This window comes from Vidua chalybeata, chromosome 16 (genome assembly GCF_026979565.1).
Source record: "Vidua chalybeata isolate OUT-0048 chromosome 16, bVidCha1 merged haplotype, whole genome shotgun sequence".
Classification (NCBI taxonomy): domain Eukaryota; kingdom Metazoa; phylum Chordata; class Aves; order Passeriformes; family Viduidae; genus Vidua; species Vidua chalybeata.
Window position 1 is genome coordinate 14,785,001 of NC_071545.1, and position 23,463 is coordinate 14,808,463.

The 23,463-nt window shown below is 52.8% G+C and overlaps 2 protein-coding genes and 1 long non-coding RNA gene across 3 annotated transcripts in view; 2 read left to right on the forward strand and 1 right to left on the reverse strand.

Moving 5' to 3' along the window:
• Positions 1–6,717: 6,717 nt before the first annotated feature.
• SOX8 (SRY-box transcription factor 8) lies at positions 6,718–11,991 on the reverse strand. The gene is made up of 3 exons (XM_053958007.1): positions 11,289–11,991; positions 9,903–10,141; positions 6,718–9,193 (listed from the first exon to the last, which is right to left on the reverse strand). The coding sequence occupies exons 1-3, from the start codon at positions 11,729–11,731 to the stop codon at positions 8,466–8,468; spliced, it is 1,410 nt and encodes a 469-aa protein (XP_053813982.1). The 5' UTR covers positions 11,732–11,991; the 3' UTR covers positions 6,718–8,465.
• A 167-nt stretch (positions 11,992–12,158) lies between these two features.
• LOC128796250 (uncharacterized) lies at positions 12,159–13,317 on the forward strand. Its single transcript, XR_008433756.1, has 2 exons — positions 12,159–12,525; positions 12,795–13,317. It is a non-coding gene; the product is annotated as an uncharacterized LOC128796250 (long non-coding RNA).
• Positions 13,318–19,734: 6,417 nt separating this feature from the next.
• The window catches only part of LMF1 (lipase maturation factor 1), a 155,779-nt gene continuing 152,050 nt past the window's right edge, over positions 19,735–23,463 (forward strand). The window contains exon 1 of the mRNA XM_053957615.1: positions 19,735–19,911. The gene's annotated coding sequence lies outside the window, so the exon portion shown is untranslated. The remainder of the gene's footprint in view (positions 19,912–23,463) is intronic.

Consider the following 23,463-nt stretch of genomic DNA (forward strand, 5'->3'; position numbering starts at 1 on the left):
GGGGACTTCCTAGCGACCGATAATTCCACTTGGCTGCTTTTCCTTGGGCTGCATCCTCCCGGCGTGGGGCTGGGGAAGCGCTCCCTGCCCCAAGCCCGGCGTTTTTCACCACCTCGGGGGCTCCGGCAGCTGCGCGAGGCTTCGCCGGCTCGTCGGGAATGGGGGAAAGCCAAAAAAAAAAAAAAAAAAAAAAAGAAAAAAAAAAGCAGGAGAAGTTCATTCCTTCTTTTTCCTCGTGCTAAATGAAGCTCCTTCTGGCAAGTCTAAATATTTACAGCCAGTCCTCAACACACACACACACACACAGAGAGAGAGAGAGAGAGCAAAATTAATAAAACCACGCACGGAGCGAGATTCTGCTTCCCCAATTATTTTGAAGTTGAAATCCAACCCCCTCCCCACAGCCACCTCTTAAAAAAAAAAAAAAAAAAAAAAAAAAAAAAAAAAAAAGGGGGGGAAATAAAAAAAAATCCCAACTTTGTTTGCGCATTCTTATTGGCAGCACAATGCCAACAATGGCTAAATAGACAGCAGAATAAATAGCCCCACAATGCCGACAGAAAGGCCTTTCTGGTACTGCATACAAAATATAAACTGTGCCATGCCATTATTATTCCGGAGCCCTTGCTGCAACAGTGCAGTTGAAATTCCACCCCCAATGTGCACCTAATCAGCCATTCAGAGCCCCTTAATGACTTGTCAGTTCTTTGCCCTGCCATTTTCTGTCCAATTAATTCTTTTATTGTGCACCGGATAAAGGAAGACAAAGGCCTTCCATGCAATAATGAATCATTAAAATTCAGCAGCTCCTCTCTTGTGCTCTTGGCTCCTCACCAGCAATTCAGGCTGCTGCAGCATTCGTTATGTGTGTGGTGGTTAAAATTCACTCTACCTCAAACAAGACCTTTCCAAATGTTTAACCCTTTCCCAGCCCGGCGCTGGGAATTTTGACAGCACCAGGGAAAAAAAAAAAAAAAAAAAAAAAGTGAGGAAATGAGGAGGAGGGGGGAGAGAGAGGGGAGGAGAGAGGCAGGCAGAGGTGTTTTGGGTAAATGTTTTAATGTCACTCTGACAGTCCCAATATTGCCTGAGCACACAGCCACAAACAAATCCAGGGCAGAGGAGAGAGAGGAGGGGACACGGAGAGGAGTGGGGTGGGATGGGATGGGATGGGGTGGGATGGGATGGGATGGGATGGGGTGGGATGGGGTGGGATGGGATGGGATGGAATGGGGTGGGATGGGATGAGATGGGATGGGATGGGATGGGATGGGATGGGATGGGATGGGATGGGATGAGATGGGATGGGATGGGATGGGGTGGGATGGGATGAGATGGGATGGGATGGAATGGGGTGGGATGGGATGGGGGTGAGATTCCATGCTGGGATGAGTGTGAAGGGATTGAATGGGATCAGTGTGAGGTGCTGGGATGGATGTGAAGTTCCATGGTGGGATGGGATTTGTGTGATGTTCTGGGATGGGATTTGTGTGATGTTCTGGGACAGGATTTGTGTGATGTTCTGGGATGGGATTTGTGTGATGTTCTGGGACAGGATTTGTGTGATGTTCTGGGATGGGATTTGTGTGATGTTCTGGGACAGGATTTGTGGGATGTTCTGGGATTTGTGTGATGCTCTGGGATGGGATTTGTGTGATGTTCTGGGATTTGTGTGATGTTCTGGGATGGGTGTGATGTTCTGGGATGGGATTTGTGTGATGTCCTGGGATGGGATTTGTGGGATATTCTGGGACAGGATTTGTGTGATGTTCTGGGATGGGATTTGTGTAATGTTCTGGGATTTGTGTGATGTTCTGGGGTAGGATTTGTGTGATGTTCTGGGATGGGATTTGTGTGATGTTCTGGGACAGGATTTGTGTGATGTTCTGGGATGGGATTTGTGTGATGTTCTGGGACAGGATTTGTGGGATGTTCTGGGATTTGTGTGATGCTCTGGGATGGGATTTGTGTGATGTTTGGGATGGGATTTGTGTGATGTCCTGGGATGGGATTTGTGGGATATTCTGGGACAGGATTTGTGTGATGTTCTGGGATGGGATTTGTGTAATGTTCTGGGATTTGTGTGATGTTCTGGGGTAGGATTTGTGTGATGCTCTGGGATGGGATTTGTGTGATGCTCTGGGATGGGATTTGTGGGATGCTCTGGGATGGGATTTGTGTGATGTTCCGGGATGGGATTTGTGGGAGGGGATGGGTGTGATGTCCTGGGATGGGATTTGTGTGAGGTGCCGTGCTGGGACAGGTGTGTGGCTCCCCATCCCTCCTGGACCTCCCCTCCCACCCCAGCAGTGCCTTTGCCTCACTTTCCCCAAACCAGCCCAGCCCCAGAGCGGGTTCAAAGCAGGGAGGGAATTCCTCTTGTTCTGGATTAGGAGCAGCTTGGTTTTCATCCCTGATTTGTTTAAGATAATCTGAAAGAAGGGGCTTTTAAACCTGACTCAGTGTGTCCAACTGGCTTTTTTTTTTTAACCTGGGCTGTCCAAAATCAGGTCAAACCCGGGCCTGAGTTAAGCCAGTGACACACTGGGCCTGCCTGAGCTCCGGGGCCATATGGGAACAGTTTAATAGGGGTCAGCAGCGATGCTGGCTGCTCTTTCAAGCCTGGGAAGGGCAGAGCTGTGATTTCAGCAGCAGCCACCCCCTTTATCCCAACTATTTCTGGGAAAAAGGGCCCGGGTTGGTGGCAGCAGCCACCCCACAGTGTCCCACCCCTCTGTGGTGCTGGGCTGCAGCAGAAGCCGGGGTTGGTTTGGTGTCTGAGCTCTGCTCAAACCGAGTTTTCCCATGCAGACAGCGTGGGCTTATGGAAAAACGATGCCTGGAATATCATAAACTCCCTTCCCACCTCATTCACTCCGGCCTCACCCCCCCAGCTGGAACCTCTGCAAACACTCTGCGACAGCAGCCCCCGCAGCCTGACACCCGCCCTGAGCCACCTGTGCTGCCTGGAGGGCTCCCAATCCCCAAATCCCCCCAGGCAGCATCCCCTGCACCCCATCCCCCGGCAGGGATTGCCCTGCAGCCTCCCAGCTCGCCGGGCTGGGGGTGCGGGCCAGCAGGGAACGAAGCATTTTGGAATAAGCCCCGTTTGCTGTGGTTTGGGTTTATCTCCGGGGGGGTTATTTTTAGCTGCTGCTGACTCATTTGGGAAATGGCTTCCCCTCCCCAAGCCTCAGCCTGGTGCCATCCCAAATTCCTGCCTGGAACAGGCAGGAAATGGACTGGGAATGGCACTGCCCTGGCTCAGCTGGTGCTGCTGGAGAGGGGATGGATCCGGAGCTGGATGGGCTCTCCCGGGATCCTGGAATCCTCTGCAGGGTCCCCTCACTGTGTTAATGCGGAGAACTCCCCAAAAAAAGCCCTGGCAGAGCCTCTGCAGGGTCTCTGAGGAGGAGCAGGGCAGTGGTGAGGCCGTGGCAGTGCTGTCCCCTGGGGTTTTTCCATGTATCCCTCATGGACAGTCAGGAATTGATGTGAAATTCCCTCCTCCCACCCCCAAAAAGGGACTTTGGAGCCCTTGGTCAGTTGGTGTTTAGGAATTTGCCCTCAGAGCCCCAAATCCAAACTCCCGGCCCTGAAGGCTTTTCCAGCAGTGTTGGATTCCCAAAGGGAAACTCATCCCAGCTCTGTGGGGACAGGGCTGTGCCACGCTGGGGTCACAGCAGTGTCACCTCCTCAGGTGGCCACCAAAACCTCCCCATGGCCACCAAAACCTTCCCATGGCCACCAAAACCTTCCCATGGCCACCAAAACCTCCCCATGGCCACCAAAACCTTCCCATGGCCACCAAAACCTTCCCATGGCCACCAAAACCTCCTCGTGGCCACCACGCCTCCCATGGGCTCGGATGTGCCTCTCCTGCTCCCAAAATCCCTGTGGCAGCGGAGCTCTGCCCTGCCAGGATCAGCTGGAAAAGGCTTTTCCTGCCCTCCTGGAATCCACCCTGAATCCCAAATGACATCACATCTCCAGGCATTTTTATTTTCTATTTATTTTTTTTTTGTTTTTCCTCCCATACAAATCCCAGGCCACAGAGAGCATCCAGCCCTGGGAATGTAAAGGTGGCAGAGGGAAGAGGTCGATGCACAGGCAGGGACATCCCTGTGTGGAAGTTTATTAAAGCCCAAGGCTGTCATAAAAATGCCTTTTAATCATTTCTTCGCAGCAGACCTACAAAAAAAAAAAAAAAAAAAAAAAAAAAGTGTAACACGAGTTGATGTCACTCCAGAAAAAAAATTAAAACAAGGAGGATGGGAAGGGACTTTTTTTTCCAGCCTGCAGAAAGAATGTGGATATGGTCTATAAAATTAATTTCCTCTTTCTTGCTAACTAGCACTGTCTGAGCTAAACAGCAACACTCTTTATTCCCTGCTCCAAAAATAAAATGGAGGGACTTTTCTCACCCGTGGATTCCTGCAATTATCTTGAGAAGCCTTTTTTTTTTGTTGTTGGCAGGCAGGGGTCAAAAGGCAGCCCTGGTTTCACCTGATCTCATTGACTCTGCAGAGGCATTCCAGCCCCACGCCAGCACAGAGCCACCAGCCCCGAGCACGGGACACACAATGCTGCCATTCAGCCTGCAAAACTCACGGAAAATCCTTCTCCTCCCTCAGCCTGGATGGGCAAAGGGAAGGGGAGGACAAGGCTGGAAATGCAGCTGTGCGAGCAGCGGTAATTTCTGATCAAAATTCTCTTTTTTTTGGGGTAAAAACTGATGCGTGTTTCCCTCTCGAATGGGAGATTGAGAGCAAGTGTAAATTGACGGGCAGGGAATGAAATTTGGGAGAGCTTGGGAATGTCCAGCTCCTCCTAAACCCTGAGTTTTAGCCCTGGATTATCCAGGATGCTGCATTTGACCTGCCTGGCACCCTCCTGAACATCCATTCTGCAACATCTCTGAGTTTTATACCCACAGCCCCACAGAACCCCAGGAGCTGTTCCCTGGAATTGCTTCCAGGAGCTCTCCAGCCCTGGAAGTGTCCAAGGCCAGGTTGGATGGAGCAGCCGGGGACACTGGAAGTTGTCCCTGCCCAGGATGGGACCAGGATGAGCTTTTGGGTCCTTTCCAACCCAAACCATCCCAGGATTTGATGGTTCCAAAGCTCCCATCACCCCCTGAACTATGGAATGGATCTAAAATACAGAATTATGGTACCTAAAATCAGGATTGGATTCGCATGACCCTTGTGGATCACTCCCAACCCCAATTCCATGGTAAAACACAACACAGATCTATATTATAATATACAATTTAATGACCTTATTTCTGTAAAATACCAGCAGAAGTTAAATTTCTTTTTGCAAGGCTTACGGGAAGTAAAACCAACCGTGGCCGCAGCAAGGGGATTTTAAAGCTGCCTGGTTGGGATGAGAGCACAGCTCCACGCTCGTCCTGCAGCTCCTGGCTGGGACAAGGACGTGGCACTGGTGTCACCCACGTCACGGGGAGGAGGGAAAGGGGACAGGATCCATCCTGCTGGATGCACAGGGCCCCCTCCCCGTGCTCTGCCAGGAACCAGGGGTGCTTCAGTGCAGTCTTTGATATTTTGGGGTGATTTTCAATTTTTAATGTCGTCATTTTGGGTAACTCACCATTTGATCTCACATAGATATTTTAATTTTATCAGCCACCAGTGAAGCCACTCCAAGCTTCACAAACATCCAGCAGAAAGCAAAGATCATCCCCAAAAATATCCCCAGCTCACCTTTCATTTCCTTTTTCCCCCGCCTCGCAGCGAGCGGGTTTGGAGGCAAACCCCAGCCTCAAGGGCAGAGCCAAAACGCATCCATTTTCCAGGCATAAATCAGGATTAAAGTGAAATCTGCAGAGTCACGGGAGGAGGAGAAGGGAGGGAAGGGAATTACGCTGCACTTTGGCTCCGGCTGGAATGAAATCCTTCTGCCAGGAGCGCTGGAAAGGAGCACGGAGAAAATGGTGTCGCCTTCCAGCCCCTCTTGGCAGAGGCTGCAAACACCAAATTCCGCCTGGGATTCTGCTCCCCAGCCCTTCTTAATGGGCTGCAGCTTCATTAATTGTCATCACATTTATTCCCCTCCCTGTTCGAGCCTTTTCTCTCAAGCAGGGAGGGCTGAAATTCCCGAATCCCAACTTTTTTGCTCCCAGGTTGAGACACCCGAGCGGAGGAAACCCGAAGAGGGAGGGAATGTTTGCTGTAAGAAACCAAAGTAAAAGTTACAAATGCAACAACGTTAATGACCGTGTTGAAAAAAGGAATACACCAAGCCTGATGCGCAACGTGTAATTTGGTTGCTCTCCTAGCTCAGAGGGATTTATTTACCAGGGCTCAGCAAGCAGAAAAGGGAATTTCTTCCTGTAAATGTCCTACAGAAGGAAAATCAGCTGGGGCTAAAAGCTTGCAAACCCGGCCTCGTGTGAGCGGTCTGAAATCCTGGGAAATCCTCAGGATTACGGGCATGGAAATGCCCTTCTTAAAGGAAAAATCAAATTAATTCATCTGTATTTCAAAAAAAAAAAAAAAAATCTCAAGAGTAAGACACAAAGCGCAGGGAAAAGGAGCGAGGAAAAAACAAAAAATAATCCAGCCTAAAAGGGAAATAAATCCTTGATGAAAATATTTTATTCTGAAGATTCCATCGCCTTCCAAGCTGTTTTCCCAGGTTTTTTTTTCCCGGCACAGAAAAGAGGCTCAGGCAGAAAGAAAACAGAACACATCCTTGATAAAAAGCACTTTTTTTAATTTTATCAAATGGATCTGTACAAAAGTTAGCATTGCTTAGTCAGAAGCGAGTGAAGAGAACAGATCAGTAACAACCAGAAGTCTTTCAAACTTTATACAGAAAAATAGATTGCATAAAAATGAGCTTTTTTTGTCTTTTCCCCCAGCCCAGCGTGTCCCTCCCCTCCCCTCCCCACGAAAGGAAATATGCAAAAAAATATTTTTTAGAAAAAAGAGTAGGAAACGTAGAAAAGGTAAAAAGATGAATAACCTCTGAAAGGTGGGTTTAGATTTACAAAGGCTTTTAAAGGCACGAGTTCCCATAAAATAGATGGTTATTTATATGCTCAGCATACAATGGAAGAAGTAGAAATATATCAATGAAATATTAGTCTAAAAACTAAGTACCCTAAACCCATTTTTTTAGTGGAGGAGATTTTTAGTTTCACAGCTTGATGGATGATATCTGGTCCCTAGAAGCCAAAATTAAAGCAGAAGTCGATGGTTTCTCATGGAATTACAGCTCCTTTAAAGTAGTCCTGGTTCTGAAAGCCTCCGAAGACTCCTGAAATCCGATTTTAACAGCCCAAAACAGGTGGCCAGAAAATCACCTGCCCTTTTCAGGCAGCATTTGAGCCTCCCAATTGAATTAGTAATTCCCCCCCCTGGTTATTTGACATTCCCATTGGAGTTTCCAGGCGGATTCCTTCAGTCCCTCTCTCCAGCACGGCTCCTGCAGCGGTTCCAAAATGAAAAAAACCCAAAAACCAAGGAAAATCTATAGACTCATAACACCAGTTTATTGTATCATCTCCACTATTTTTTTTAGGCTCCCTCCCCCGTCTTTAAAATCTTTTAAAAATTCTACTTTTTTTTCCGTTTTGCACAAAATGACTTCATTAATTAAAAGACAAAATAATACAGAACATAAATACATATTTAACAGATTAAAAAAAAAAAAAAAACGAAAACAAAACAACCAAAACCATTTGAAGCTTCCAAAAACAAAAAAAAAAAAAGAAAAAAAACCCAAAACAAAATGTTAATTACAGCCAAACCTTGCTTGGAAAAACTCCTGACTAAAAAAAAAAAAAAAAAATAATAAATCAACAAACACTTCAGACACTGAACTGGTTGGTCCCATCAGACTCTTCCCACGGGATTTTTCTGGGATTTCGGGGCTCATCCCTGTTGGTCCCAGTGAGTTCCTGCCCTCAAGGTTGGTCCGTTCCTCACATTGCAATAGACCCTGAAAGTCTCAAACAGCTTTTTTGTTGTTGTTTTGTCTCCCCCCCCTCTCTCTGTCCACCCCTGCTCCACGTTTTGCACTTGGCCAAACTTCCAGGCCGAGCGAGTTCGGCTCAGTCCAACATTTTGTCCTTCATTTACTCAAAAGGCATCGCCGGTCCTTTTCCTTTTGTTTTTTGTTGTTTGTTTTTTTTTTTCCTCTTACTTTTAATTTTTTTGTCCTTTGTTTGGTTGGTGGTTTTGTTTTTTGTTGGTTTTTTTTTTTTTTTTTCCCCCCCTTAGTTCTTTTGAATTTCTTAAACCCTACAGATCAAAGAAAAAAAAAAAAAAAATAAAAGAACAGAGCTGCGTCCTTTCGGGGAGTTTCGAAGCAAGGCGGCGACCAGCAGAAAAGTTCCCAGCGGCTCAGGAGGCACTTTGGAACACTCCACGCTCTTCCTCCTCATTCCTTCATTAGTGCATAATTCCAGGGAAGCCTCGGGAGGCTCCGGGAATCCTTTAAGGCCTGGTCAGCGTGGTGTACACGGGCTGCTCCCAGTTGGCGGTGGGGCTGTGCGCCGGCGGGATGGACAGCCCGTTGAGGATGGGGGTGGCGTAGGGGCGGCGCGAGGAGTGGAAATAGGGGTACTGGTAGAGGCTGGAGGCGTAGCCGGGGTAGGGGTTGTAGTAGTTGGAGCTCTGCAGGTCCGTGTAGTCGCACTGCGAGCTGGAGAAGGAGGAGGCGGCGGCGGCGGCGGCCGGGGCGGCCGAGGTGGCGCAGGCCTGGCCGCCGTAGGAGCCGTAGGAGTCGGAGTGGGCCGGGGAGCCGTGGGGCTGCTCGCTGTAGTGGCTGGGGCTCAGCTGCTCCGTCTTGATGTGAGGCCGCTGCTGGCCCGGCTCGGGCGCCGCCGGCGAGGCCGCGGCCGGGCTCTTGTGAGTCCACACCTGGGCGGCCGCGCCCGAGTGCGCGTAGGAGGCGCCGTAGGAGGCGGCGTTGGCGCCGTGCTCGGCCGGCAGCGCCGCGTGGCCGTTCAGGGGCAGGTACTGGTCGAACTCGTGCACGTCGAAGGTCTCCATGTTGTTGATGACCTCGCTGCTCAGCTCCGAGATGTCCACGTTGCTGAAGTCGATGTTCTGGCGGCCGCTCTCCACCAGGCGCCGGCCCTCGTGCTTCAGCTCCTGCTTGCTGCCGTGGTGCAGGTCGGTTTTGGGGGTGGTGGGCGGCGTGGGGGGTCCGTGGGGCTGGCCTGGGGATGAAGGGACAGCGAGGCTTCAGCAGTGACCACACAACACCCAACTCCTTCACCGTTCAATGAAGGCGTTCCACCTGTCTGTCACTGCTCTCTTGGGGGATTTCAACCTGCGGCGCCGTGTCGCACGCGGGGGATGTCCAGCCCTGCGACCGCGTCCCCCCCTTCCCCCGGGATGAGCCTCCCACACACGGGACATGGGATGGAGCCGGGAGCACGCCGTGCCCATCAGGATCGCTCTGGGACACCCTGGCAGCACCGGGGGGTGCATTCACAGAGTGAAGCCCACGATGGAGCTCATACTCTCCCTGCGGGCTGCAGAGGGACCCAGGGCCGTGGTCCCAGCGGGCTCTGAGGCTGCAGGATGTCCCCAGTGCTCCCAGAATCTGTCAGCACGCCAATTCCCAGTGCTGGGAAGCTCTGCCCCAGGACCCTGCTCCCCAGGCACCCTTATTAGCCCACCACACAAATAATTAGCCCGGAATAAGTCGCTCTCCCCATCCCAGAGACCGGGATCCCCATGCTTTGGCATTCCCTACGGCACAGGCAGCTCTGAGAGCACTCACTGAGGAAAATCACAGCCGTGCTCCAGCTCTTGGGACAACATCTCCTGCCTTGGGCTCTGCACGGTGGGAAGCAGCGGGATCCCATCCCATCCCATCCCACCCCGCAAGGCACAGGGACCAGCGGGAATGCTGCCCTTTACCTGTGTGGTCCCCGTGGTGGTGGGAGTCGGCCATGCCCCCCAGCCCCGTGTCGGCCTTGTAGAGCTGCGTGCCGGCGTGGTGGCTGAGCTCAGCCCCCGAGTCCGAGTCGCTCTGCCCGGCTTTGACGCTTTTCCTCCTCCGGGGCTGGTATTTGTAATCCGGGTGATCCTTTTTGTGCTGCACCCTGAGCCGCTCGGCTTCCTCCACGAAGGGACGTTTCTCGTTTTCGCTCAACAAACTGGTTTTTGGGGGGGTTGGTTGTTTTAATAAGGAAGAGAGGAAGAAGAAGAAAAAAAAAAAAAATAGAAGCCAAAATTAGGATTTTTTTTTTTTTTTCCTTAGAAGTTTTCTTCTTGTTTTTAGACTCGCACATCCCCACTTCTCAGGCACTCAGCAAGCTGACTACAAAATTAATTTGCTGTGGTAAAAAGGAGTTAAAACCCACGGCAAAAAAATGGATTAAAATACCAACTGCAGCAGCATGGAAAGCCCGACCACTATAGACAGGAGTAACCGGGCAAAACAAAATCCCCCTTCCACATTTCTAACACAATCACAAAACAGAATTCCCACGTTTGCCCTGCAAATGCCACCCCCTCGCCGCCACAAACATTTCCAGCTTTGTTTGGTGCTTACAAAGAAACCACCAAGGCACCGGGGATGGGATTATTGCTTTCCAAACTCTCTGCCCCCTGCCCACACCTCCCTTTGCAAACTCTTGGAGAGGCTCGAACCGCAGCGGGAGCATCGCTGGCCCGAGCAGGCAGGAAAGATGGGAATTAGGTACAGGCAGACACCGTGGGACAAACCACACGGAGAAACGTGGCTCGGGGAAGAGCCTTGGAAAGCAAAGCGGGCTCGGGCGCTGCTCAGCAAATAAAAGTTTGCATCCCCGGGCAGCACTGAGCAGATAAGCAGGGAAATTAGGAAGCTCGTTAAAATAACTGCTAAAAATGAGTTTAGCCGCGTTTATAGCTTGTAAAGCATCAAGCGAGCCAAAAGGAAAAAAGAAAAATGGAAAAGCCATAAAACAAGTCATTAAAAAAGTCTCATCGCGTGGGGATGGAGAAGCCGCAGGCAAGGGAAGGGCTTGTGCTCCATCTCCGTGACGGAGCAGCGAAAATCCACCCGTGGCAGGAGCGAGGGTGCCCAAGCCCCTGCTCGGGGGATTTTTCGGAGCAGGGACCGCCGAGTCCTTCGCAGCGCGCCGGGATGCTCGGGGAAGGGGATGGCACCTCCCTTCGAACGGCTCCGAGAGCCCCGAGAAGCAGAGATTAACAGAAACAAAGCGGGCAGAAGCCTCACGGAAGCGCTGGCAGGGGGGGTCCGGCCGCGCAGCCCCGCGGAGGACGCGGCGCGGGGGATCCGCGCGGGTCGGGACTCACCGCCAGAGCTTGCCCAGGGTCTTGCTGAGCTCGGCGTTGTGCAGATGCGGGTACTGGTCCGCCAGCTTCCTGCGGGCGGCCTGCGCCCACACCATGAAGGCGTTCATGGGCCGCTTGACGTGCGGCTTGGCTTTGAGCGATCCGTTGCCGCGGACGGGCATGGGCACCAGGCTCCAGTCGTAGCCCTTGAGCACCTGCGAGACGGCGTCGCGGATGCAGGCGGGGAAGCGCTCGTCCACCTCGGCCGCGTCCACCTTGGCCCCCAGCGCGGCGGCGCCCGGCGGGCGCGGGGCGGGCGCGGGGGCGCAGCCCAGCCCCTCGGAGCCGGCGGGGGAGAGCGGCGAGTCCGAGTCCGAGTCCACGTGGGACATGGAGCTGGTGGTGCCCGCGGGGCTGCACGGAGCCTCCAGCGCTTTGTCGTGCTCCTCGGTCATGTTGAGCATCGGCGGGCGGCAGAGCCGGGCCGGCCGCGCGCTGTTGCCCGCCCGGGGCTGGCGGGGGGGGGGGCCGCGCACCCTCCGCGGGGCGCCGCGGGGAAACGAGTTAAAAAACAAGAAGTTCTAGAAGGGAAAAAAAAAAAAAAAAAAAAAAAAAAAAAAAAGGACGCGAAACGCTCAAAACTCAGCTCAAAATCCGCGTTTCCCCCCGCCTTGCTCCGCAGCCGGTCCTGCCGCCGCCGCCGCCGGGGCCCCGCGCTGCCCGCGCCGCGCTCCACGTCCAGTGCGAAACGGGGCCCCTGGCAACAAGTTACTTTAAGGGCAGGGCGAGCGGCCCCGCCTCCGCCGCCGCTCGCCATTGGCGGAGAGGGCGCGGTGATTTGCATAAGGGGCGTGGCTCCGGCCGGCGGGGCCGTGCCGCCCGCCCGCCGCCTCAGAGCTGCCGCTCCGCCGGCCGGAGCCGCCGCCGGCCGGGGGTCCCGCTGAGGGCTCCGCTGAGGGCTCCGCTGCCGCCCGGGCCCGGTGGATGCCACCCGCCGCTCTTCCGCCTCCCTGTTCCGGCTGCCTCTTTCGGCTCCTTTGTGCTTTTTCCGCTGCAAATCGTCCGGGGGCTTCGCCGCCGCGCCGTACTGGCGGGGACCCCCCCCGCCGGTGGGGATGTGTTTCACGCTCCGGTGTGCAGCCGCGGTGCCGGTTTCCTAGCGGGGTACCGGCCAGCGGGTGCGGGATGGAGCGGCCGGGTCTTTTTCCGAGCGCCGCGGGCGCGGCAGCGGCTCCGGAGCGGTGCCGTGGGACCGCCGGTAATTTCAAATCCCCTTTTCCAGGGGTTTTTTTTTTTTTTGGGGCGCTCGGTGCGTGGCCGGGAGGGCAAAGCTTCCCTGAGTGCCCCCCGCAGCCCATCCCCGGTGCCCCCGGGCCGTGCGCTCCCGCAGCCCCGAGCGCGTCGCTTCGGCCCCGCTCTCTTTCCAGCGGGCGAGGAACGGAGGAAATCGGGGAATCGCTGGAAAAAAAAAGCGAAACGAGCCCCCTCCGTGTCCCCTCCCCGACTGTCCCTCCTCTTTTCCCGCAGCATTCCCGCAGCGGGCTCCATCCCGAGCACCGGGAAGCGCCCGGGAGGTCCCGGCCGGAGGAGGATGCGGCACCTCGGGGTGAGCCTTTGGATGGGGGAAAAAGGGGAGGGTGACCCCCAAAACCTCACCCCGTCTGTCCCTTTCCGAGCCAGCCCTGCTCTTCCAGCATTTCTTTGGAGCATTTGATTCTAATTATCCGCGGAATTCAGCCTTCTAATTGCGACTGGGGGGGGGGGGAAATAAAAGCAGCTCCCCAAATTCAAGTTTTTTCTGCTACTTTCCCCCAGAAAAATAGAGTCACGTATAAGATTGACAGGGGAAAAATAAGAAATTGGGCTTCAAGCATTCCAGCGTTTAAAAAGTACCAGGAACATGGTGGGTTTTGTTTAATTACTGTGATGTGTAATAAATAAACCGTATGCTTTGAATTTAAATGTGTTTAAATGTGCCCAAACATCCGTCTGCTTTCTATGTGAAAATTAATTTGTTCTCTCAAATGGCAAAGCAGGATTTAATTTTATTTTTAAAAAAAAAAACCCAAACTGTAATTTTTCCAGTTTTCAGCTTTCTGTTTGCAGAGTTACCACCTGACATATTTGAAATACAATTTTCAAAGCGTCTTTAAAAAAATTAATTTCAAGGCCCAAGGCGACCTAAATACGTTGGACTTGCTAATTAAATAATTGGAATTTTCTTCTAAATTTTAATGAGATTCGGGATGAGCTTATGTTTCCCTGGGCTATGGATTGGTGACTTTGCAGTGCTGTTGGACACTTGGGAAAATCTTTTTTTCCCCTCTCCTGTGACACATAATTAATGCATATTCCTATAAATCCTGTCTCATTGGGCAATTTACCTTGACTCGCAGAATTCCAGTGTTTCATCTGTTTTAGCCAGGGGTGAGTCCAAGCAATAATCACTATTTTTAGTCCATTTTTTCCTAATCCAGCCCCTCCTGTGGAGCTCCTTCCTCGGAAGATCCCAACCTCAGCGCGTGACTGAGGCTGGGAAGGGATTTGTGGGATGCTCGGAGTTTTGGAGGTAGGAATGGGAACAAGAACCTCTTTTTTCTGCTCCCTGTCTTCAGCTCCAAAGATTCCTGCAAAAGAAGCCCCCAAGGACAGGAGGAATTACAGACTTTGGTTTTCTTCCCTGCTCGCTGCTGCCTTCCAGGGCTCCCCAGCCCTGCCTGAGGCAGGGAATTGCATTTCCCAGCCCACAGGCTTGAATTCCTCTTTGTCCAGCACAGGTAGAAGGAGGAAGGTGACTTTGGGTGGTTGGTTCCTCTTATTCCAGAGATGGGCTGGGGGATGAGGCCGTGCCTGGGAGCAGGGGCAGGGAACGTGTCCTGCCGCACGTCCGTGATCCCGCACGAACCATTCCGCGTTCCCGTGTCCCTCCTCGGGGGCTGGAGCACAACTCCCCGGCCTCACACAGCCAGAACACAGGGAAAGGAGGGAGCTGGAGCACCTGGAGGTGCTCAGGAGCTCTGGTTTCCTGAGAAGTTCACTCATCCATGAAATGGAATGAGATAACGCTCAGGGAACAAGTGGGTTCAAGTGGGGCCGTTTGTCCTGCGGGGGTCTCGTGGCCGGATTTTTGTATGACAAAGGATGGGGGGATGTTTGCCCAGGGATGGGCACGGGCTGGAGCTGCAGGGCAGGATCCCACAGGCTGTGTCATCCTGGCCTGACACAGCAGGCATCAGCATTCCCAGGAAAAGGGTGCAGATTTGGGAGGGAACGACCCAGGTTCCTGTTGCCCGGTGCATCCAGTTTAGAGAGGATTTCGGGGAACAGATCCAGCTCTTCCTGACGGAGTGGGCACGGCAGAGGCTGATATTTGGGACATTGCTTCATTTTCTGACATGGCCTCCAAGAAAGTTCCTGGCCAGCTCAGCCAGTGTTTCTGGGAATCCAAGGTCTGTGTGCCTGGCTCCATCACATTCCCACTTGGGAATCCTCAGCACCCCTGTGGGATGGAGGCTGCTCCACCTCCCATCCCGGTTCCTCTGTTCCGTACCCCTTCCTCCTGCAGGAATAAGAGCGTGTGTGCATTGGCTCCAGAGCAGGCAGAGCCCTGCTCGTGCCAGGAAGGAAAAATTTCCTTTCCAGTGGCAGCCAGGGAAGGCATTTTTAGAGGATGAGAGCACGTGGAATCTCTGGAGCCCGTGGATGTGCTCTGGGATGCACACACAGGCCGTGCTCCTCTCAAACTGGGCTCCATCCTTCACCTGACCAAGGGGGAAAGTTCTCATTTATCCCATTTATTTATGGCCTCCTTTGACCTGCCAGCAGCTTGCACATGGGAATTCCAAGGAGCAAAGAGAAAGAGCCTTATGGGGAATTAAAAACAAACCCTGATCAGGTAAGAGGAACCTGTGGTGTTCAAATCAGCCTTTGACACCCGCAGGATTAATGCTCAGCCCCGGGAACGTGGCAGCTCTGAGGCTGCTGTGAAACAATGTTCAAGCCTTTCCAGAAAAACCCATGTTATCTGAACAGAAGGAATAAAAAGACAGGTGGTAATTTCAATTAATTTCAATTTAAAAAAGCTTTGCCCTCAAGCTGGACAATAGTGGTGGGTCCCATCCCACACTGGGTGCTTGGGAAGGCTCTGCTGCCCGCTCGTGCAATTTTAAGGCCAAATTTATGCAGATCCATTCCTTGCAGGTCACTTCAGGCCCAAAATTTGCCTTCTGTTGACATAAAATGGGCCTTGCCTCACCCAAAGCTCGTGTGGCTGTGGCACTTGGGGACATGGGTTAGGGGTGGCCTTGGCACTGGATGATCCAAGGGGGCTTTTCCATCCCAATCCCACAACTCTGTGACCTGCAGCAGCATTTTTCCAACATGAATATTTACCTGGTGTGGATAAAAAAACTCTGCACACCTGCACTGGGCCAGACTCCGCTGATTTCTCTCTTTCCTGCTTGGAATGCAAGTGGAGAGGAGCGCCTGGGATTCCTAAATCTTCTTCTAGATTCCTAAATCTTCCTCTTCTAGTGGTGGATACCAAAGAAAAAGGACATCTTATGTCAATTTTTAAATTCAAAATTTATTGCATAAAGTTCATTTGTTATTTATTCAAGTATTTGAAGATCCCAGCAAAAAAAAAACAAAACTGTTTTTGCAGGATCAAAACCCACCCATGTATGAATGAGACATTAAATGCCAGGTGAGGTGTTGGCAAAGGATCTCTTCTTTCCTCCTGCACAGCACAGCCTGGATGGCATCTTTTCAAAATAATGGGGATTATTATGATTAATTACAATTATTGTGATTAATTGCTTGTCCTATGGTACCACTTAAGGATCCCTCTTCTGAACCAGCCCTTCCTCATTAACCTGCACAAACACACAAGAAAAAAAAGGTGATTTTTCCTCTAAAAATCCTTTCCAGCCTTAATCCTGGAGTTAAAGATCAGATTTCCACAGGGAAAATTGGGGATTTTAAAGGGAAGAATTATTACTGCTGGAAAAAAAAAAAAAAAAAAAAACTGGATTAGCAGGAGGAAGCTCCCGAATTCTCTGTGAGGTGCCCACGTCCCCTCCAGCAAGTGCAGCTGAGCGCTCGGTGTGTGCCTGCATTATCCACAGCTGAATGTCTGTTCCCTTCAGAGGAGCCCCCCGTGCTCATGCTGCCTCCTGAGCTCCCGAGCTCAGCTTTCTCTGCTCCCTTTCAAGCCGAATCCTGGCAGCCAGAGGGGAGAAAGGCCAGAGCTGAATGAACACAGAGCGATTTCGGGTGCCAGGGCCAGCCAGCGGGGTTGGGGTGCTGCTGGGGACAGCTGCTGCCTGCTGTGACAGTAAAGGCTTGTTCCCCTGCCACTCCTGCAGCTGGTTTGGAACACAGCAAAATAGGGGACGTGGCGTTGGTGAATGAAGATGAGCATCAATGATGCCCCTGCCCGCCTGGCATTCATGAATTGCCTTCCCCTGGAGGCTTGAAAGGCTCCAAACCTCGCTCTGAAGTACCTCGTCTGAGTTAGTTTTGCTCGGGGTTTGCACTGTTTTCTTTCCTCGAGTCGCCAGGTGAAAATAAAAAAAAAAAAAAAAAAAAAAGAAATCGAGAAGTGAGCAGAAAAGCCAGCACAGGTGATGGTTCCCACAAGGGGATTCGTGGAATCACAGAATATCTGAGTTGGGAGGGACACACAAAGATCCACGAGTGGTATTTGGGACAGAAAAGGCGTCATTTGGTGTCCTGATCAACTACTGGTTTATCACATGTTTTTCTTTCTAGCCTGAATCATCTTCCAGGAAAGCCAGGAAATGCTTCCACTGCCTGTTATGAGAATTGAGTCCTTTTTAGTAACAACACATTTCTGCTGGTTTAGGCTTAAAATTTCCAGCTTGTCCTGCTGGAAGGTGCTCCTGGTGCTCGATGTGGCACATCTCAGAGCCACCCTCGGCAATGAAAACCTCCCCTCCCAGCCCCAATTACTCTTCCCTTTTTTGCTAAACTTTAGCCTAAACCCTCCGCTTTCCCGCAGTAATTCCCTCAATTATCCAGTTTGTTTTACAGACATCCCCGTTTAATGTGGAATTTGCTGGAAAAGACCCCACAAAGAAAACCATTAGCTCCCATCTATTTAAATTTTCCTCTCCAAACCTCGTGGCAGATCCAGAACTGCAGTATTCCAGTGGCCTTTAACAAACAGCTGATTTTTCCTGCCCTATACAATGCACCATTATGTGGCATTTTTTTTCTATTTTTTTTTCCCCCTAAGGAGAACAATGCAAGCAGCAGTGATGGGAAACTGGAAAAACAAAAGGGGCATTTAGAAGGGACTGGCTTAGAGGCTGGGAAGTGTTGAATAATGTTACACCTGATAGTAGATGATTTCTCAGCGACCAACACCGAGGTGTTTACTAAGGGGATACTTAATGTATGTTTATGCCCAAAAATACTATTTGTGAATTCCACGCAGCCACGTGTTTGACGTCTGTAAATTATTTAAAATAAAAATTATGGTGGCATCACAAGTAGTGAATTTGATTGGGATTTTAGGAGGAAATCCTTCCCTGTGAGGGTGGAAGGGGCTGGGATGGAATTCCCAGAGAAGCTGAGGCTGCTCCATCCCTCGAAGTGTCCAAGGCCAGCTTGGACACGGCTTGGAGCACCCTGGGACAGTGGAAGGTGCCTAAAATTGGAACCAGAAAAGCTTTAAGGTCCCTCCCAAACCATGCCGTGATTCCATGAGGAAAACCTGAGGAATTGAACTTAAAATGAACCTAAATTCCCCAGCCCAGGCAGGGTCACCTGGAGCAGGTGACACAGGATTGTGTCCAGGTGGGTTTGGGATGTTTCCAGAAAGGGAGATCCACACCTTCCCTGTTCCATGGCCCTGCCACCTCCATGGAAACCAGTTTTTTCTGTAAATTGAGGTGGAATTTGTTGAGTTAATCTGTCCTGAGCCCAGCCGGTCCGAGCATGGTGCTGACAACTCCAAGGCTGTGGATTCAATGTGAACCATTCACTGAAGGGACTTGATCATCCTCGGCAGTCCCTTCCAAACCAGAATATTCTGCGATTTGGATTCTGATTTACCTTACGGTATCTCTCCACATCCTGTCACTGAGCCCGGCATCATCCTCCAAAACCCCTTGGAAATATTTGGATGCATGGGATCCGCTCTCACCTTCCCTCCTCCCCAGCTCCCGCAGCCTCATTCACAGAGCTGCTCCAGCCCTCTCACACCTCCGCAGACGCGCTGAAACGCCTCTTTTGTTTTATTTTTCAAATAAAACCTTGCATTTTCGCGCCGGTTCGCAGAGAATTCTCCCCGTTTTCCCTCTGTATTTCCCCATCCCCGCCGTGTCCCCTCACGGCCCGCTCCGCCGGGGCCGCACACGCTCGCCGCGCCCGACAGGGCGGCCCCGCTTTGCAGAGCGTTCTCCTCGTTTATGCCCGTTTTTCCCGTAATTTCTGCCCGTTTCTCCCCATTTCTGCCCATTTCTCCCCTATTTTCTGCCCGTTTCCCCCCGATTTTCTCCCCGTCCCCGACGCGTCCCCTCACGTCCCGCTCCGCCGGGGCCGCACACGCTCGCCGTGCCCGATACGGCGGCCCCGCTTTGCAGAGCGTTCTCCCCGTTTCTGTCCATTTTTCCCCATTTCTGCCCATTTCTGCCCACTTCTCCTCATTTCTGCCCGTTTCCCCCCGATTTTCTCCCCGTCCCCGCCGTGTCCCCTCACGTCCCGCTCCGCCGGGGCCGCACACGCTCGCCGTGCCCGATACGGCGGCCCCACTTTGCAGAGCGTTCTCCCCGTTTCTGTCCATTTTTCCCCATTTCTGCCCATTTCTGCCCGTTGTTCTCCATTTCTGCCCGTTTCTCCCCTATTTTCTGCCCGTCCCCGCCGCGTCCCCTCACGGCCCGCCCCGCCGGGCCGCACACGCTCGCCGTGCCCGATACGTCGGCCCCAATTTTCAGAACGTTCTCCCCGTTTCTGCCCATTTTTCCCCATTTCTGCCCATTTCTCCTCATTTCTGTCCGTTTCTCCCATATTTTCTGCCCGTCCCTGCCGCGTCCCCTCGCGGCCCGCCCCGCCGGGCCGCACACGCTCGCCGTGCCCGATACGTCGGCCCCATTTTGCAGAGTGTTCTCCCCGTTTTTCCCCATTTCTGCCCATTTCTGCCCGTTTTCCTCCATTTCTGCCCGTTTCTCCCCTATTTTCTGCCCGTTTCCCCCCGATTTTCTCCCCGTCCCCGCCGTGTCCCCTCACGGCCCGCCCCGCCGGGGCAGCACACGCTCGCCGTGCCCGATACGGCGGCCCCACTTTGCAGTGTTCTCCCCGTTTCTGCGCATTTCTGCACATTTCTGCCCGTTTTTCTCCATTTCTGCCCGTTTCTCCCCTATTTTCTGCCCGTCCCCGCCGCGTCCCCTCACGGCCCGCCCCGCCGGGCCGCACATGCTCGCTGTGCCCGACATGGCGGCGCCCAGCGCGGGGCCGCGGCAGCGCCGCCCGGCCCGGCCCGGAGCCCCCGCTGCAGCTCCCGGAGCGGCCCCCGCCGCATCCCCCGAGCCCCGGCTCGTTACCGCGGCCTCGCCGCTCTCCCCGGGCACCTTCTGGCTGACCCGCATCGTGCTGCTGCGCTCCATTGCCTTCCTGTACTGTGAGTGCCGGGCGGGCGCCGCTCCCCCCGGGGAGCGCCCGGGGACGGCGCCCAGGGAACGGCTGGAGCTGTGCCAGGGAGGGCTGGGGGAGAGCGGGGAAAGGTTTCCCCCCATCCCCACGAGGGTGGTGGGGCACTGAGCAGGCTCCCCAGGGGGATGAGCGAGAGGAGCCAGAGGAATGAGCCAGAGGAGCCCTTGGACACCGCTCCCCAAGCAATGGTGACATCCTTGGGGATGTCCCGTACGGGAACAGCGGCTGGACTCCGCGATCAGTGCGGTCCCTCCCACTTGGGAATATTCTATGATTTTATGATCATTGTGGGTCCTCTCCAGCTCTGCATATTCCACGATTCTCTTCCTTCCCGCTCCCCCGTTCCTGGTGGATTGGGTTGGTGGGGCTGGTGGTGCTGGAAGCTGGTGGAGCTGGAAGGAGAAGTTTGCTCACACCACGAGGCTGGCACCTCTCAGCAGAGCTGCTCATCCTTTCCCTTGAAGCTGTGCGCTCACAGTGCAAGAGAGGAACTCTTTGTCTTAGGCAGCAGCAGGACTGCAGGGACAGATGCCATCCCTGGGTGCCAACACCACCAACAGCCAGGACCTAGAGTCAACATGACCTTAAAATATTCCACAGTGAAAGCAGTTTCCAGCCTCTGCCGTGCTCCTTTGCCTCCTGCTTTGGCACTGAGAGCTGTGCTCAGAGCCCACTGGTGCTCCGCTTAAAAATATTTACAGTGAAACCAAAACTGACAAGTAACACACTACAGTACAAATTCTAAACTTGCCCCAGATTTGTCCACAGAATCGTTAGAATTTGTAGCCTGCCAGCCTGCTTAGATTATTTTGCATCAAAACCATGCAGAAGTTGTAGTTTCGTATGGCTTTGACACGTGCTCTGGTTCTAGTTTGGTTTCAGCTCTCGGTGAAATGCGAGGTTATGACTCTTTCAGTCAAAATGAAAGCGATTCCGATATTCCCCCGTGTGTAAATCCAGGCTGCTGAGTTTCCCGTGGCTCAGTTTGCAGTTTCCTTATGAGAAACTGATTAGTGCTCTCTGCTGTGCCTTCGGTGGAGGCTGCTGCTTCCCCGGGGGGTGGATTTGGGGTGATAAATGTGCCACACCAAAGGGGGTGTGGGAAGGGAGCAGGGGCTGGCTGGAGGGGTGGGAATTGGTGGAAATCAGAGGTGTGGGAGCTTGTGGTGAGTGGGACACCTGGGACAACGAGGTGGGGAACAAGGATCTGATTGGGGGGTCAGGTGAGTTACAGGTGGAAGTGATTGAAACTGATGGGCTGCAGGAGAAAAGGAGGCTGGGAGGGGCTGAGCTTGCAGGTTGGTGAGTAAATTTGGGGTGCTAAAAAAAAAAAAAGAGGGAGGATTCTTTGTGGTGGTTTTTTTTTTCCAAGCGGGAGAGAGGAGTGGGAATGGCTGAAAGTGGGGGGGAGGAAACCTTTTGGAGGTGTGGGGTGGCAGGGGGAGAGTTTGGGCTACTGAAGCTGGAAGGAGCAGCGCAGGAGAATGTTTGTGTCTCTTGTTAAGGGGAGAGGTGGAGGAGAGGAAAAGTTCACCTGCTTGTTGTGCAACTTGCGCCTGGCTGCGCTCAGGCCCTGGGGAGTTCTGCTGCTGGTTTGGGGTGCCAAGTGAACCAAAGCCAGGCAGCTGGGCAGGGTTTGAGACAGGTGAAATTCCTACGGGCAGCACTGCTGGGGCTGGCAGTGCAGGAGAGGTGCCCCACGAGGATTTGTGGGGTGCAAAGTGCTTGTTGTGTGTGAGCGGGCAGATTGCCTCTGGATGCTCCAGTGGGAAGGAGGCTTTGCCCTTTGATCTCTTCGGCGTGCCTGGCTTTAGAAACAGCAGAAAACAATTCTGTGCCTCTGTGCCAAGCTGCTCTTCCAGGTTTTTTTGTGGAGATGGAAGCATTTACTGTGACAGCTGATTTTTCTCCCAGACGCGGCGATTCCGCGCGCGCCGAGGCTCAGACTCGCTGAGGAGACGGTTGATGCCGTTGTGACAGTTTGACATTCCTCAGCCGTGGGATGTTTTCCCCCCTTCTTTCATTTCACCCTTTTATGTGTAACCCTTTCCTTTCCCTTTCCTTTTTTGGGCAGGGGGGTGGGTTTGTGTTAAGGTGTCGGGGAATGTGATCGGAGCTCAGCTCTGGGAGCTGAGGGATTGTTCCCCTCCTGGGTGGGAGAGTGAAGAACCTTGAGGATGGGGTGGAGAGAAATACGATTTGGGATGTGCAGTGACCCCAAAGTGTGCTCTGAGGGTTTGTCACCTCCTTCCTGCCCCCACCCCATTCCCAAGGGGGTGTTCATTGCCTGCTGCAGGTACGGGAGATGTTTTCCCTGAGGATCTTCCTGTGTGGAAGGAGGACAGGCAGAGCAAGGCAGGTGTGGAGTGTCCTTCTGTGTGCCCTCCCCTCCCCCTTTACTTTTACTCTTCCCTTCTTTTTTTTTGTGTCTTTTGAAGGGGTTTTCCAGAAGCAGCCCGAGCCTGGGAAGTCCCTGGCAAAGCAGCTGCTGTGTGAGAGGCAGGTTGGAGATGGGAGGTGGGAGAAGATCTGAGGGTTTGGAGAGGTCAGAGACCGACCCCACCTGCTGCTGGCAGGGAAAGCGGATCCAGCTGGAAGGGCTCTGTGAGCTTTGGTCCTTACAGCACTGTCCTGTCCCTCTGTCCTTTGGAAATGGTGTCTCTGTGCTTCCTGGTGGCTCCTTCAGGTCCTGCAAGGCCACACTGAGGTCACCCCTGAGCTGCTTCTCTCCAGGTGAACAATCCCAGCTCTCCCAGCAGAGCTGCTCCATCCTTCTGCTCATCCTCTGGGCTCTCTCCAGCAGCTCCAGGTCGTCCCTGTGGTGGAACCCTGGAGCTGGAGGCAGCTCTGCAGGTGAGGTCTCACCTGAGCAGGGCAGAGGTTTGGCCAGATGTCACTTGGAGGTTTGCAGCTTTTCCATCCTGGTCTTGCCCTGGGTGTGGGTGTGTGTGTGTTCCCTGTGACAGGGATTGGTGTTTTGGCAATCCAGAAATACTTTGAGGTCTTGTTGGAAGTGCTCTTACAGGTAAACAGCTGGTCCCAAAGCTCTGGACAACAAATGTGCATTATTTGCTCCCTTCACCCTCCTTCTAAATAATTTTTAAGTGCTCTTTTTGGGTGATTACCATCATCAGATTCCAGCTGTAGAAATTTCAGTAATTAGATACCACCCTCCCCAATCTCAGCCAGGCTCTGTGGAGAGCTTTGAAATAAAAGCTATTATTTAAATCCAGTTTATCTTCCTTCTCCTTATGTATTGTTTAATAGTATTTTCTTTCCCCAGCGCCAGAGCTACGGGAGGTTCAGGCTCCTTCTTCCTAAATCTGAAATCCAAAGCCCTCTCGGGGGGTTTGGCTTCCTGTAGGCTCCTGGCTCTCCCCGGTGTCCTTCCTCCTCTCTTTCTCTGCCATCTCCCCTGCTTTCCCTTCTCTCAGTTTTATTCAAAGGCTCCCAGTAGCTTTCAGCCTGCCTGGTCAGGATTAGAGAACGTCTTCAGGTGCTTTTGCTGCCCTGAGAGGTT

Excerpts from the sequence above, each read along its gene's own strand:
- SOX8 (XM_053958007.1), bottom strand. The coding sequence starts at position 11,731 with ATGCTCAACATGACCGAGGAGCACGACAAAGCGCTGGAGGCTCCGTGC. Across the intron at positions 10,142-11,288 it reads ACCCTGGGCAAGCTCTGGCG|TTTGTTGAGCGAAAACGAGA; the intron begins GTGAGTCCCGAC and ends CCCAAAAACCAG. Across the intron at positions 9,194-9,902 it reads CCACCACGGGGACCACACAG|GCCAGCCCCACGGACCCCCC; the intron begins GTAAAGGGCAGC and ends CTTCATCCCCAG.